At 37.4% G+C, this 14,431-nt stretch overlaps 1 protein-coding gene across 6 annotated transcripts in view; it reads right to left on the bottom strand.

Annotated features, from left to right (window-relative positions):
* Nucleotides 1-14,431, bottom strand: part of VEZT (vezatin, adherens junctions transmembrane protein) — a 68,200-nt gene that overhangs the window by 18,170 nt on the left and 35,599 nt on the right. For all 6 annotated transcript variants that reach the window (XM_037388870.1, XM_037388869.1, XM_037388868.1 and 3 more), the window contains exons 7-9: nucleotides 8,375-8,522; nucleotides 4,977-5,308; nucleotides 4,140-4,333 (exon numbers count right to left, since the gene is read on the bottom strand). In XM_037388870.1, coding sequence (XP_037244767.1) covers nucleotides 4,140-4,333; nucleotides 4,977-5,308; nucleotides 8,375-8,522 — 674 coding nt within the window. The remainder of the gene's footprint in view (nucleotides 1-4,139; nucleotides 4,334-4,976; nucleotides 5,309-8,374; nucleotides 8,523-14,431) is intronic.

Consider the following 14,431-nt stretch of genomic DNA (forward strand, 5'->3'; position numbering starts at 1 on the left):
GCACTGATCAGGCTGTGAATGGAACATAGTGCCCAGTCTGGGGCTCTCATTCAACAATATTGTGGACCAACTAGAGGGCATCTGAAGGAAAAATGGAAATGATCAAAGGACTAAATAAAGTATAGTCATCAGGGAAGAGCTGAAGTATAGTCATGTAAAGAAAACAGAAAGAAACATATTAACTGACTTAAAAAATGTAAGAGTTACAAAGAGGAAATGGATTTCCATTGTGGGTGGATAAAAAGTACTGCTTTTAAATTGCAGCAAGCAATATTTATATTCAGTAATAACTTTATACTAGTAATGGAATTAAGTGCTGGAATAGATGCCTGGAAATACTGTAAAATGTCTCTAAAGAGAGGCCTTTAGGAATAGGTAAACATCTTTCAGCCACGCACACTAATTTACTTTTGAGCAGGGAAAAGGGCTAGATGACCTTGCCAAGCCCCACATACCCCTATTTTCAATTTCTAATTATGGATGGAATACTTAGGGATGGTATTCTGAAAGTAGGCAGTTATGACAATAATGACAATTTTAGTGGTGCTCGGTTACTTGCTTTTGCAAACAAGGGAAGTATGTAATTCCCTAGTTGCCTGGGCTGAGCTAAAGATTTGATGTTCCAGAAATATCTAAATGCAAAGTTCAAAAGAAAGGTGAAGCACGTAGTGAAATCTGTATTGGAAAATTGATATTTATAAAATAAATATTTCATGTCAAGTCCCCTTGTCCATTGCCTAACTCTGCCTTGTAATAAACATTTTAATAATAATGACAGCAACAATAGAAATATGTTCCATGAAGACATATATGAAGAAAAATTTGGAAGAGTATATGGAAGTTACCAATTAAAAGCTTGCCTTCCCAAATCAGAGGGAAACAGCTGCTCTAGTATGTACAACCAGCTCTGTTTGCCACCTATATGGGATGATTCCCTTGCTAAGGATATGCTTCAAGATCACAAATTCAGAGTGTTTAACTAAAACTGCTGCTGCTTTAGTTCCTCTCCAGCAGATCAAGATCCAGGATCTTGCAGCAGTCCTATGGCCTTGCTCTCATAAATATATAAAAAAAGCTGTATACATTTGCAAAGACAGAGACAGTTTAAAAGGAAAAAGGATGACATTTAAACAGTTTGAGGGATATTATTTCAAAGATCATTAAACCAACACTGTAACTAACCATTGAGGATATTCCATTATGTAAAACTACCAGCAGATTACTACATGCTTGAATTGTTGAGGCCTTAAGTGGTAGATCAGTTTTATTGACAAAAGATGTCGAAGAGTAAAGAGATGATGGCTGGAAGTCTAGAATCAACTCATGCTGGAAATGAGCAAATATCTACATGTAGATCAACGATAGATAAGTCTACCATTGCCCAGTGCATTTAAGTAGAGGTGAATTCTCCTCAAGGTGCTAAAGCCCCATTTGCTCTCAGGGTCTGTCCTGTATCTGACAGGATCAGTGACTAACAGCTCTGGTTCTAGAAAAGAAGCCAAACGGCATTTACTAAAGTAACCATATGCTATAATACATGTTAGCATCACCACCCATGAAAGGCCAATGGGAATGTATGAACGTTCAATCAGTTAGACTGAAAGGCTTTGCTTTGACAGAGCTTGACACAAAGAGCTATTTAATGTAGCTGTAAGAAACCTGCTCTGGCCCAGTATGATTTAGGGCAAGAAGCAGGTAGTGCTTGCTGAAAGAGACTCATATGTTTATACAGAGAACAATTAAAGATATGCAAAGGGCTCTGAAAAGTAGTGATAGGCAGCTACGTAGAATGCCACAACTAGGTTAGCCCACAGTTCAAAGCAGCTCCTTAGAGGCTGGAAACTTCCAACTCCTGGTTCAACAACAGCACTCTGATGCTGAACGGACCAATGAGTTCCCAATTTCTTCCTCTCTGCAGAGCAACACAGACCCTTTGCTGCTGCAACTGCTGAGCTGATTTCTACTTATGCAAGGAAACCTTCCCGTGCTGACAGCACTAGGAGCCAAGAAGAACAAGCAAAGATACATTTGTGCTCATAATATAAACACGGTAAGAACGAAACCCAAGCAAAAAGTAAATTTAAATACTGGATACATTTTGAATTTATATATGAAGAAGGAAAATGACTTATTTTGTTTAAATACTAAGCACAATTATGAGATACTGCTAAAAATATTTAACAAATATATACAGCTTTTATGTAATGAAATATTTCCTCTCAAAACTGGGTCTAAGCCATCAGAAATAGCTCCCTTTTCAACAGTGCTCATAACTGACACTGAAAATGGTATTGCCACTGCTCTACTGGTCAAACTAGTTAGTTGAACTAAACATCTACTGCAGCAAAAGAGCTGGGCATCCACTTAGACACAATTTTTGACTATCATGGGGTTCTTGCTACAGCTCTTACCAAAAGATTCATCTGATTTTGGCTAATGGTGTGTGAAGACAAAAGAAAGATGTGTTTAGCAGCTATATTATTTCAGCAGGAAGGAAGCACTGAAAAAAACCCCAGATAATTTAATGAAGCTATTTACATAATCATGACTGACAGACCAGCTGTTAAGATTTGTAGAAAGACAGCAGAAGAACTAGACTTAATTTCATGCACAGCTTGAAAAGGTCAACTCACAGAAGCTGGACTGCTCAGAAATATATCGGGAAAGTAAAATGCAGTCAGATAACAATAGTTTTCAATGACCAACAAAATGTAAAAATAGCTCATAAGGAGCAATTCAGTAAACTTGTTGCAAAACAGAGATTCAACCCCAGCACATTTCTAGGAAAGTCACTGCGCAGAAGTGAAAGTGAAGATTTTATTTTTATATATTTCCCATGCAATCCCTCCCTTCTAGGTCACACACTAGGTTATTTTTATACTGAACTTTAAAAGATGTTATAATAAGAGTGCCTGCTGTGAAATTTATACACAAAGTAAAAATAAAACTTAAACAACTAAAAATACAGTGGCATGCAGTCTAGAACGAACATTTAAGTAAAGGAGAAAAAAAAGATCAGTGGAACTGCTGGCTGTGAAATGCATCAACAAAACACAACAAGCTAGCACAGGCAGATGTACCAGACTACACCTAATATCCTCATAGGCTGTTTTACGCAGGACTGAAGAGGGAAGTTGTAAGACTGGACTATCAGGCAAAGTACACACAAATGTAGCTACACCATGTCTGGACCTGCACAGAGCCTGCATTAGGCCTCTCAGTGCTCCCAGTTCTGATGTAAGCATGAACAAGGTCAGCCTGTATTTCTCTACGCCCACAGCAATATTCATCCATCTACTGGATATCTCACCTATATATCATTAAGAGCATAGCTCACTACAAATTTGGATTTCTGCAGGTAACTTGCTGAGAACCCCAAGCCATAATTTTCCTAACACAGTCTCCATTACCAGCATTTTTCAAATGCTGGGCTGTGCCTGCCTAAGACAGTAAAAAAGCTCCTGGAAAAAAGAAGGATCAGAAATTACATGTTCAGCTCCGTATCAGGAGCCCAAGTTCACATCCATTATTTAAGCTTGTTGTGATTCACAAGGAAAACAGCATGGGCAGTACAGGCAATTAAGGGGAAGGACATAAGGCAAAAGTTTGGGATATGCTGCTCAGTATGACCGTTAAACACACAGAAGATTAGCTCACCCTCTCTGAGAGAGCAGGTAAACAGGTACTATATGCTCAATACATTCTCTACAATTTAGAATGTACCAGGAAATGTTGCCAAAAAAGTTTCACGACAGTGCCACTGTGATTTCAGTTAGCTATTTTATGCAGTAAATAAATGAAAATCTCAAGGACAACTGATCAAAATCCCACCCCTTCACATGTGATTCACCAAGCAAAGGCAAAAAGCCGCTATTGGTCTACACCTGGAAATGTAAAAATCTGAATCCACAGGTCTAACAGACTGAACCAACAAATTACATTTTTTGCTGAGACAAAAACTCCAAGGTCATCACAATGAAAAAGTTTGACATATGTGCATAGTTTTTCAAAGTGTATGGTTGTAAAACCTTCTTCAGCTAAAATTCTAATATACAGGCTGAATGCTGTCTTTGATCCATCTGACCATTCCATCTCTGAAGTGTATCCCATTCATTGCTAAATTAATCTCTCACACTTACCTTTTTTATTTGGGTTTCTTCCACTCATTTTCTCCACCTGAGAAATGGCTTCTTCCCAGCAGCTGTTGCTTGCTTGGATATGAGGCTGAATAAACTTTAGTTTTTGTTCCAGAACCTGATGGGCTTCTGTTGTCAACTCAGGTGTCTCCTTAGTGCTAACAAGTTTTTCAAGTTCATCCTCAAGAATTATTACCCTAAGTGACAAGGAGATTAACAGAAATAAGTAATAGTAAATATTTGACTTGACCATTCGTTGAAGTATTTCATTTAATATCCTGTTACTTTCTTCAAGTTTTAAGAATCTAACTCAGCCAACTCCTCAAAAATGCCCTGAAATTTTAAAAATAAGAACTGTGTCTCCACATCAAGATACACTGCTCACCTGCATTTGTTATAGTAGTTCTTATATGTAAGATTAAATGAGTAGGACAGTTTTGTCACCAAGGCAGTGATGAATATTTAAAAACATTTTCTAGGTAGTTACTATGAGCTGAACTTTTTTATAAAGCATTCGGTATGTTGCTAAATCAATGAAAGATAAGTATGTAAAGACAAGTAAAATGTTCAGATTTTTTCAAGGGAGTGGCAAAAGCAAGGCAAGATCTTAACGCACTGCTTAGCTTTGAATTTTCACCAGATACTTTAAAGAATAACCAGGAAACAATATCAGATTCCATATTGAACCAAGGGTCTTTGACCCCATACTATGTGAATATATGCCTATGATTACAATGAGTTTTTTGTTTTTAATCTGGGATACAAGCTGCCAACCCAAAGAACTCAGGACTGAAGCCTTCTTCCTACCAGCATATCCTCTTAATTCATGTGTAAACTTACTCATTGAGCAGTGCCTTGAGATGAAGCTGCAAGCTGCGTACTGCTGTCTGAAGACTGTTCAGCTCTCTTGACTTCTGCTTTGTCCTGGCCGGCCGCTCAAAACCCAGCTGATGCTGCGTTTCAAAGTACCGATAAAACTCATAGCTTCGCTTAAGCTCCTCCAAGCAGGCAGCATGTGTATGAGGTAGGCCTTGAGTCACATCAGACAAGATATGATGAGGCAGCCGTTCAGGGGAGACCAAGGGCTTGGGGGATGCGTTGGCTGGGGAGAGGAGCAGCACCAGCCTTCTGAAGAATTCTGAGCTCTGCCCGACCCAGAGCTGAAAGAGGACCTGCAGAACAGGGCAGGGTTAACTCTGCGCACCTGGGAAAACAGCCAGCCTCCAAAGTCAATGTACAGATGCACCACGGGAAAACATTCCTCAGATAGCAACAGGAACTTTGAAAAACTGCAAAAATCCATTGAAGGGCACCCCAGACCATGTGAGGTTCAGATCTTGTGAACCTTAGGCGACTGTTAATTTGTCGATGAAGGACATTGTATACAATTATGCTCAGAAGGCTGTCAGAGGCCTAAAAACTCGTATTCTCAGCAGGTAGTTTCATTATTTGCTATAATGTCCACATATCCTACAGCTCATAAAGGGCTGCAGAAATTCCAGTGGCAGCAAAGACATTTTTTCCTTTATGATGCCAAGCTATCGTTTCTACAATTTCTAACTACTGCACTGCCCCACACCCAACCCTGAAACACAAGTCTAATTGCACTGTACTTCAACAAAACACATCCTACATCTGAAGAAAGTTGAGCTGCCAGCTTAATTCTTCTTTCAGCCAAAGTAAAACTTCACCAATACCACTAACGAGGGAAAGGCTTGTGAGAAATGAATCGAGCCACAATGTTATATATGGTTCAAAAGAGGTCATTCCATCTGGGAGCAAGGAAACCCACAATTTCAATTTCCTGAGAGTTTCCTCTTCCAATGAAATGAAAAGAACTGTTGTCTTAGTTTAGGGAAGACTGTAGGCTCAGTAGACCATGACAGAACAGTAGCATCTAATATCTCTAAAATGAAAAGGAAAGGTTATGACACTTTTCTCTGCAATAGTGGCCTTTATTAAAAGGGATGAACTGTCTGTCACTACGCGGCGTAGTCCAAAATCTGTTCTCAAGCATTCCACACCGAAGAAGACAAAGTTACTACTTATCATGCTTCTTTCCACCTCCTCAGCTACAGAACAGGACTAACAATTTACTTGTTCTGAGATCTGAATAATATATTTGCATCTTTGTATTCATATGACTATGGACAAGGAGCAGTTTTTTCCAGTGTGCAAACAATCAAGAACAAAACATTCAGAACAGTAACACAAAAAATTAAATGCCTTCAGATAGATGTGGTCTGATATACCCCAAGGGTACATAAAAAAATACTTGAATGCAAGCTGATAAAATATTCCAAAAGAAAAGAAATAATTCTTGATTTACAAAAGATGGTCAGGAGAAAGAACATAGAATGATACACAATAATTTGGGGCACATGTGCAAGACTGATTTGGCTGGGTGCTAAAACAAAAAGCAAACAAATGGACAGCGATCACCCAAGTTCCCTGAAGGTGTGGTGCCCTGGATAGAAAGTTAAGAGCTCATGCTATAATAAAGCACAAAAGAAAGCCAATCCCTTCCATGAGACATAAAGCAAAAGCAGTGAAAAAGTAGCACACAAAAGTAGTGGACTTTAGGTGACAATAATAATCCAAAACCTACCTGAAAAAATGCACAATGATGAGAAAAGGGAATTCCAGATGTATTTAGGGTTGCAAATAGCTTGTTCTGCCAATGGCTTCTGATGATTTTTACTGACACTTAAACTTCACCCAAAACATCCTACTGGCTCTCATCAGCTTGAATTGGTATTTATTCTTAAGCCAAAATTTTTCATTCTTTAAATTGATTCAGTTCAAGGACAAAGTAGCCGAAACACACAGACTACATTTGTCATATGGTCTAGACATGGGCTTGAATGAAAATTAAAATATTAAGCAAATCTGGATACACATCTATATTCTACCTGCATTTTAATATAAAGACAAGTTCTCTCAAATTAAAAAAAAAAACAAACCTGAAGAGGTCTGGGCATAAATATGTCCCAAGGTTATTGAAGTATACCTATTTTATTATATATGCAAGAATCTGCTTAGGACTGATTTATGTTAATTTAGCTTGGTTCAACTACACCACATCCAGCCTACATTACTGTCAGTTATGTGTTCACACAAATTGAGATATTCAATTTGTAACCCAGAAAGAGTCCCAACTAGTTTAACTAAAACAGATTTTAGTCAAATTACTGCAAACTGCAGGTAAACAAAGATTTAGCTTACGAGTTTGGGCAGCTCTGAATTCTTGTGCTTAAAAAGAAGTGGGTAAATAAGTGAGCTTGTATGGTTGCAATTAGAACTTCAGCTAATGAAAAGGCAAGAAAAAATTCCCAAAAGCTTACAACTGATGTAGCTCTTAGCTTACAACTAATTAGACTAAGCCTCAAAGCTTAGCAATCACTATTACTGGTAATATTTACTGTCAGAACAAAAGAAGTCAAGATCTAGGAATTAAGTGCATAAAATGCAACAAAAGCCAACCCCACAGAAACACAGAAGTCATATAATAATGATGTGCAATTTTCCACTAGAAAAACAATGTTAAAAGGGAACTGCCACAGCAAAGAACCACCAGAGTGTAGAAGTTTTGCATTCAAATTAGATCTTTCAATTGCAAACATTGCCTCATACAAGTTAAAAATACCTAACATCTCAAAACAAATAGATAAAAAGGCCATTATAGGGTTGTCATTCTGTTCAGTTAAATGTTTTTCAAAGATCAAAGAACCACACTGGCTCACGGCAGCAGGGGTGCAAGCTTATGATTTCTACTCCTCAGTGTAACTAAATGCAGCTACTGCCTTTGGCAATTACAACTAATTTGCATCTTCTGATGTCTCTCTTTCTATCCAAGTCAAGAGATAAGCTAAAAAAGATGTAAGTACAAATCTGTAAATTATTTTATTCAGCTCGTATCAAGTGAAATCGGAGAGTAAAAATAATGTTTAAGAAAGAGATTGATCAAGCTAATTACAAAACATTGGCTTCAATTTACATGATTTGCAGAAAAAAATCCTAATGTAGTATTGTGCAGCTTCTCTTTGACCACATGCAAAAAGAAAGCATCTAAATGTCAATAACTGTGGAAACACATCATAGGAGACCAACTACATCTCTCCCTCAGATGACTGTGTTACTACAGGCTAGTACATACAAGCCACAGGGCTCCATGACAACCAAAAGAGAATTTCATTAGGACCCTGTGCTGGTGCAGATGTCCTTCTAGGAGAGGTTACCTTGAGTGCAGGCAAGCTAAAGCCATCTGTTAGATTGTGTGCCTCCTCTTCAGAAACTTGGTCTTCACTCAGTCCCAGACCCAGCTCCTTAAAGGGGACTACACAGATGTAGCTGGTCACATTATCACTCTCCGAGTTCAGAGGGTAGGTTTAGCTGGAGTTAAGGTGGTTAACAAAGCAATTTTTGCATTAAAAACACAAAAAAGGAAAAAAACCCACCCAGTAAGGTTTCTTATTGCAGGCAATTTGTGTGAAAGCACATACATTCCACCCAAATCCACCTCAATCCTGTTTAATTGAACATTTTGCAACCCTTATTCAGAGCACAAGTTTTAAAGGCTCTTAAAAGGATGAGAGATTAGACATTGATGAAACACCTAGGTATAAACACAAACACATGAAACAAAACAGACTGATGAAAAATCCCTGCATCCCTTTCAAGTGAGGAAAACATCTTATGTTTAAGTATCTTTCTCTCTGATAAAATCTCTATGTTTAAATATTAACTTCCCAGGATGTAGCTCATTCATGTCAATCTTAAACCAAGGGAAAGAGAAAAACAATAGTAAAATTTTAAGTTTCAAAGGTAGCCTATGTTTTAGACCAAACTTAGGACAATGGGAATTCCAAGCAAGTTCTGTCTGTGGAGAAATTGCTCAGAGATCTCGACAATAATTGGTGTTTGACATTTCAGATAGTACCGTGAAGAACAGGAGTTCCCCAATTGTCATACCTTTAACTTTATTGATTACATTGCTGTAAAGCCACTATGATCTTGGTAGGAACAGCAGTGAACTGTTTTTTATCAACATTCTTCAGCACATTTAAATTCTCAGTAGGAAAATGTACATTTCCAGTCCTCAGAAATGCTTAAAAAGTAGGGAGCAAGCACAATATAACTGATACCAGAAGACAGATAAAAATAATTCATAGACAAAGCAGCATTTATTTTAAAATAGCATTAATTTTAGGCTAACCTCATGCTGGGAAAAGGGGAGGAGGAACAGTCCAAGATTTCTGCACATTTTGCATAGTCACCCAGTCACAAAATAGTAAAATTTGCTTTAAAATTGAAACTTATAACTTATGGTCATAAGCACGTTTGTTCCATAGAAAAAAACACATTTGTAAGGCATTCATGAAAATAAGGCCTTAATTTAAACTATGGGTTTTTTTTAATTTATATTTCAATTTACAAACTGAATACTCTCATCTCTTGGGGCACATAAAGATGATTAGAAGCACCTATCTCTTGTCCAACTATTATGCTTTCTGGAGAAGCTACAAGTTCCACCCACTTTCACTCCCAATTTTTCCATGTGATAAATTCTCATAGGATTGAACTTGTAAAAGTGATTTGCTCAAGAAAATTTTCACCACTTGAGTAGAACATTGTATAAAAAGAAATAATCATATTCTGTGTCACAGGATACAGCAATGATAAGTGTCCAGGCTCTAAACAAACACACACACTCTTCCCTAATTTCTCCACAAAGTCCATGAAGAAAGAAGCCTATTAAGTGTTCAGACAAAAACCTGCAATGCAAATTAATTAGGAACAAAGTATTACTGTTGCCACCAGCAGCTGCCTCATAAGCAGTGTCTACTCTAAGTTAACCTGATAGCATGCCCACCAGATGGAGCACATGGGATGAGGATGGTATTAGAGACTGAAAAGTCAGGTCAAACCCCTTCAGAACCAGTTATCTCTGGGACTAATTATATCTCTTGTTATTCTTTTCCCACAACAAGACATAAAAACCAGTTTGGACATGTGAATTTCTAAGTCATGCTAAAAAAATTCCAGGCAACATCTCAAATGAGTGGTTTGACCAAAGGAGCCACTTACCAATACTACATCTCAGCTAGGGATTCCCAGTGGACTCCCACATCTCCTGCCTTGCCCTCCTCTATTGTAGCCCTCCCACCCCCATCTCTATGGGATAGATGAAAGCAGAGAACTGATCCCATGCTCCCATTAGCTTCCCAAAGATTAGACCTTTAGAAAGGTTAAACACATACACACAAACATATACATACACACAAAGACATTTCCTTCACGTGCTTTGCTGTAAAACAAAAGTATTTTTAGTGTTGATGTTTTCTATTAAAGCCAAAATAGAGTAATTAACCTTAGGTTAGTTAAATTTTTCTATGTCTTTGTGAAAATATATCTTTCGCCTGTTTAACTTACATTCTTTACTAGCTTGGAAGAAGACAAGGCAAAGCTCTTAATAATAAACTGACAAATCCAGAATAAAGTTATCTGTCCAGTGAATGTCTAACCTCTGCCACTGGGCCAATATTATTTATATATAGAAAATCAAGAACACTAATGTACCCCTGTATGTAGAAATTTAACATTCATACTTGGCTCTTCAAAAGCACATTTCCATCTAAAGAACAGCTTCACAATATCCCTGAGAAATCCAAGCTGCTCTTTTATAAAATTCTCACCAGCCCACCAGGTGGGAAGGGATGAGCTAAGCATGTGATGAAACAGGTGGTCAAGAAAGAAACATCACGCTGAAAAATGCTCAAGTATCTTTATTCAAGCCTTCCAGCATCAGATTTCTGATTTAGGCTTTTCTAACCCCAAAAGGGTACTACTTTTTGTTTAGCTTACTGTTTTCTTTTTCCCAACTAAAAAGGTATGTGTTTTTCTAACATTTCATGATACAATAACTGAATTTTTACAGAGAAGGAACACTTTTTTACTGGATTTACTAGAGAAAATTAGCAAGTTGCCCTGTGCTCAGTGCATCTCTAAGACACAGAATGCATTTTATATCCATTCCACCTTAATGGGGTAAGATATCATTCCATTTAAAACACTGCTATCCAATGACTGCGTTTGTAATACTGTTTATGCCTGGCCACCAGAGAACAACACCTTACACTTACAACAAAATTAAAAGTTTTTTCAGTTTAGATGGTCCAGTGCCCAGGTCATACCTATCAATATAGTTCAATGGAAAAAGGAGTATCACACCGTCTTGCATCAGCTGACAATGAGACTATTAGCATCATGAAGTAACATAAGCTATAAAATTTCCTCCATCTAGCTTGCATATAATTAAATCAATAAATGAACAATATTCCCATGACACAAGGCTCTTAAGTATAAAAATATTAAGCAACTAGCACGCCAACTGAAGTACTGTCTGAGTTATTACACAATGCAATGGAGTACAGTGCAGGGATCTGTTGAACCAGTAGTGACTAGTCTGCACAACATCCTGTAAATACTTAACCCAAAATGCCTAATTGGGAACAGTTATCTTCACTGCATTATGAACTTCAATCTCAGATTTCCAGGTTGATACTAAGAAACACAAAGATGAAGGAAAATAGGACATATGCCACATCATCATGCTTTTGCAGGCCTGTACACCAGTCAGAAGGCCCAGTCACAGACTAGGACCTTATTTTGATATCTGGACATCACACAGAAATGATCCCTGGAGTCAAAGGATCACCACTGTTGTTGAATGACAAATACCATGCCCATGTTGCAGCACCAACTGAATGCCATCAACCAAGGAAAGCAAACTATAATACAGACATTTATTTCCCATGCACATAAATGTTTCCATGAAATGCACACTCTGTGGTTCAAAGCAGTGCCTGTCCCACGTATTTGTTCACAGTCTTTAGAAATTACTGCTTCCTTATTCCTTAAACAGAAAAATCTAGGAAAATTCAATTTTTGTTGCCCTTGAGACTAGATTTTTGCATATTAAATTCCTATTGAAGATTGTTCCAAGCAAAAATAATTCAGTTTTTCACTTGCCTAAATATGCAGAGAGATATATCTGCTCTGCAACAAAAGTACAAAGCAATATCCAGTAAAGCAAAAAATGTTTATTTAAACAGTATTACAACCAACCAGGGAAAATAGTTTTTGGGGTTTTTAAATGTAATTTTGTAATATTAATCCAAATTTTAAATATCTGGAATATTTCTCTAATACATTTTTCTCTAATAAAAGCATTTTGTTTTGCTGTTGCCAGTGTAAATCACTAGCAGTGCTACTGGACTCATGTCTCTCGCAATGCTCAGGAAACATTTCAAAAAGCAATTCATTAATTTATACTCAAATAACCTAGAGGAGTTAAAGTCGACAATATCTTCTGATTTTGTGCAAAGCAGAACTTATTAAAAAGAACTGTAAAAGTTGGAATTGGGATCTCATTTCCAGACATTGGATATAAGTTCCTTTAATTTATCAACATTCTGTTCCTTCAATTTATTACCTCCCTCCTTTATTTAATCTCTCCAGTTCCTCTTTCTCCTTGCTCTAGGCCAGATTTGCACTAACAATCTGATGATGGACAAGGGCATTAAAGTTGTCACAAGTGGCAACTGTGAATGCTTTTGACATGAAGGAATCTTTGGCCCCTCCAGCATAACAGTAATATTTAATTGGAATTTATTTGAAAGATGCTCCTTGCCATCAATACCCATGTAATACACATAACATTTTCAGACATTCACAATACTCAGGGAAAAATTCAAACTAAGGCAACTTGGAACTATTTTAAAGCTGCTCTTAATTATCCTGGTGGGAAGAAGGAATCCTTTACTCACCTTCCTTACACTTAAATGCCTTACTTGCAGTTTTCGTGCACTGCAGAATTGGCCCAGCCTGCATCTCAACTCACAGGCTACCACTGTTTTTGCCACTATGTTCTGCACAAATACAACGCTTCTCTTTCCATTTGTCAAGAACTTTACGCATGCAACTTTAATAAATTCTTGGCCATTTATTTCTTACTGCTGCAATATCTGCATGATAATTTAGTATAATGGAACTTCCATGTTAAAAATTTTACAAAGACAGATATAAATGTCAAATTATTCAAAGTAAACAGAACTTTCTTCTCTCCCATTCTTTTATTTAAGTCACTCCTGTAGTAGTTTCAAAGCCAATGCACAGTCTAATACACACTAATATTCCGTATTTGGGAAGGCCACGTTAACTGATCCATTTTCAGATCTTTCTTCCCATATTCCCATATTCAATTATTTCCAACCTAGGTATCAATTGCTCTTATCAATGTGTCTCAATCAGTCAGTATTTTTTTCTTTCTTTGCATAGCAAATACACCTCGTTCCTTACAGCCAAGAGTAAAGTCTTGAGCCCAGACAGAGGATGCCCATCCCTACACAAGTTGTTACTATTTTGCAAATACTCATTTCCTTCAAACTGAATGCATGCACTTGCAGCACTGCATGTACCTCTGTATGTGTACACATCATCACTCAACACATCCATCCATTTGCCAGGCAAGATGCATCAGTCAAATACTATGTTCCAGGAAGACAAACCAAGTAATTTGTCATGTCGGATTTTCAACACCTGCATTACCACCAGCTTTTGTTTTCCTGCGTTTGTTTTTTCACATCAGGGATATATCTGTTCTATTTTTTGCTATAATACAGGGTGAAGACATGGTTATTTCCTATGTAGTACAATAAGTACAAGAAACAGAAAAAATCCTTGAAATGCTAATGCCATTAACGTATGCAATTCACTGAGGAAATACAGAAGGCAGTTCACAAAATGGAATCTGAATAAATTCTTCTGCTTTGATTCAGCGTAGAAACTCCTCACTCTTAAATGTGCCTTCTGGATAATAAACATAATCAGAGTTTCACCCAGCTTATCTGAAGCAGGAAATCCACTTACCTTTGAACACAGGGGTGTTGACTGAAAGACTACATTGTTCAGAGAAAAATGTATTTTGGTGCAAGGGAAAAAGATGGCTAAGAGGAATTATAAAACAAAATCCTGAAGGACCCTGAAACACATTATCAGTACTTACACCAAAGGCATGCGTGTCAGTAACGGGGACAATGTTTTCAGTGCACAGAATCTTACCTCACACTGCACAGTACACAAAAAGACAAATTTAAGAGTGTTTCAAACCAAGCATAAGCCCCAGTTCACTAGGCTACCCTTTATCTTGTTTAGATATGCAATTAGATATTGTATGTTTCTAGACATAACTCACATTGGCACAATTACAGGTAGGTAACATGATATATCTGAAC

This window comes from Falco rusticolus, chromosome 5 (genome assembly GCF_015220075.1).
Source record: "Falco rusticolus isolate bFalRus1 chromosome 5, bFalRus1.pri, whole genome shotgun sequence".
NCBI classification, from domain to species: Eukaryota; Metazoa; Chordata; class Aves; order Falconiformes; family Falconidae; genus Falco; species Falco rusticolus.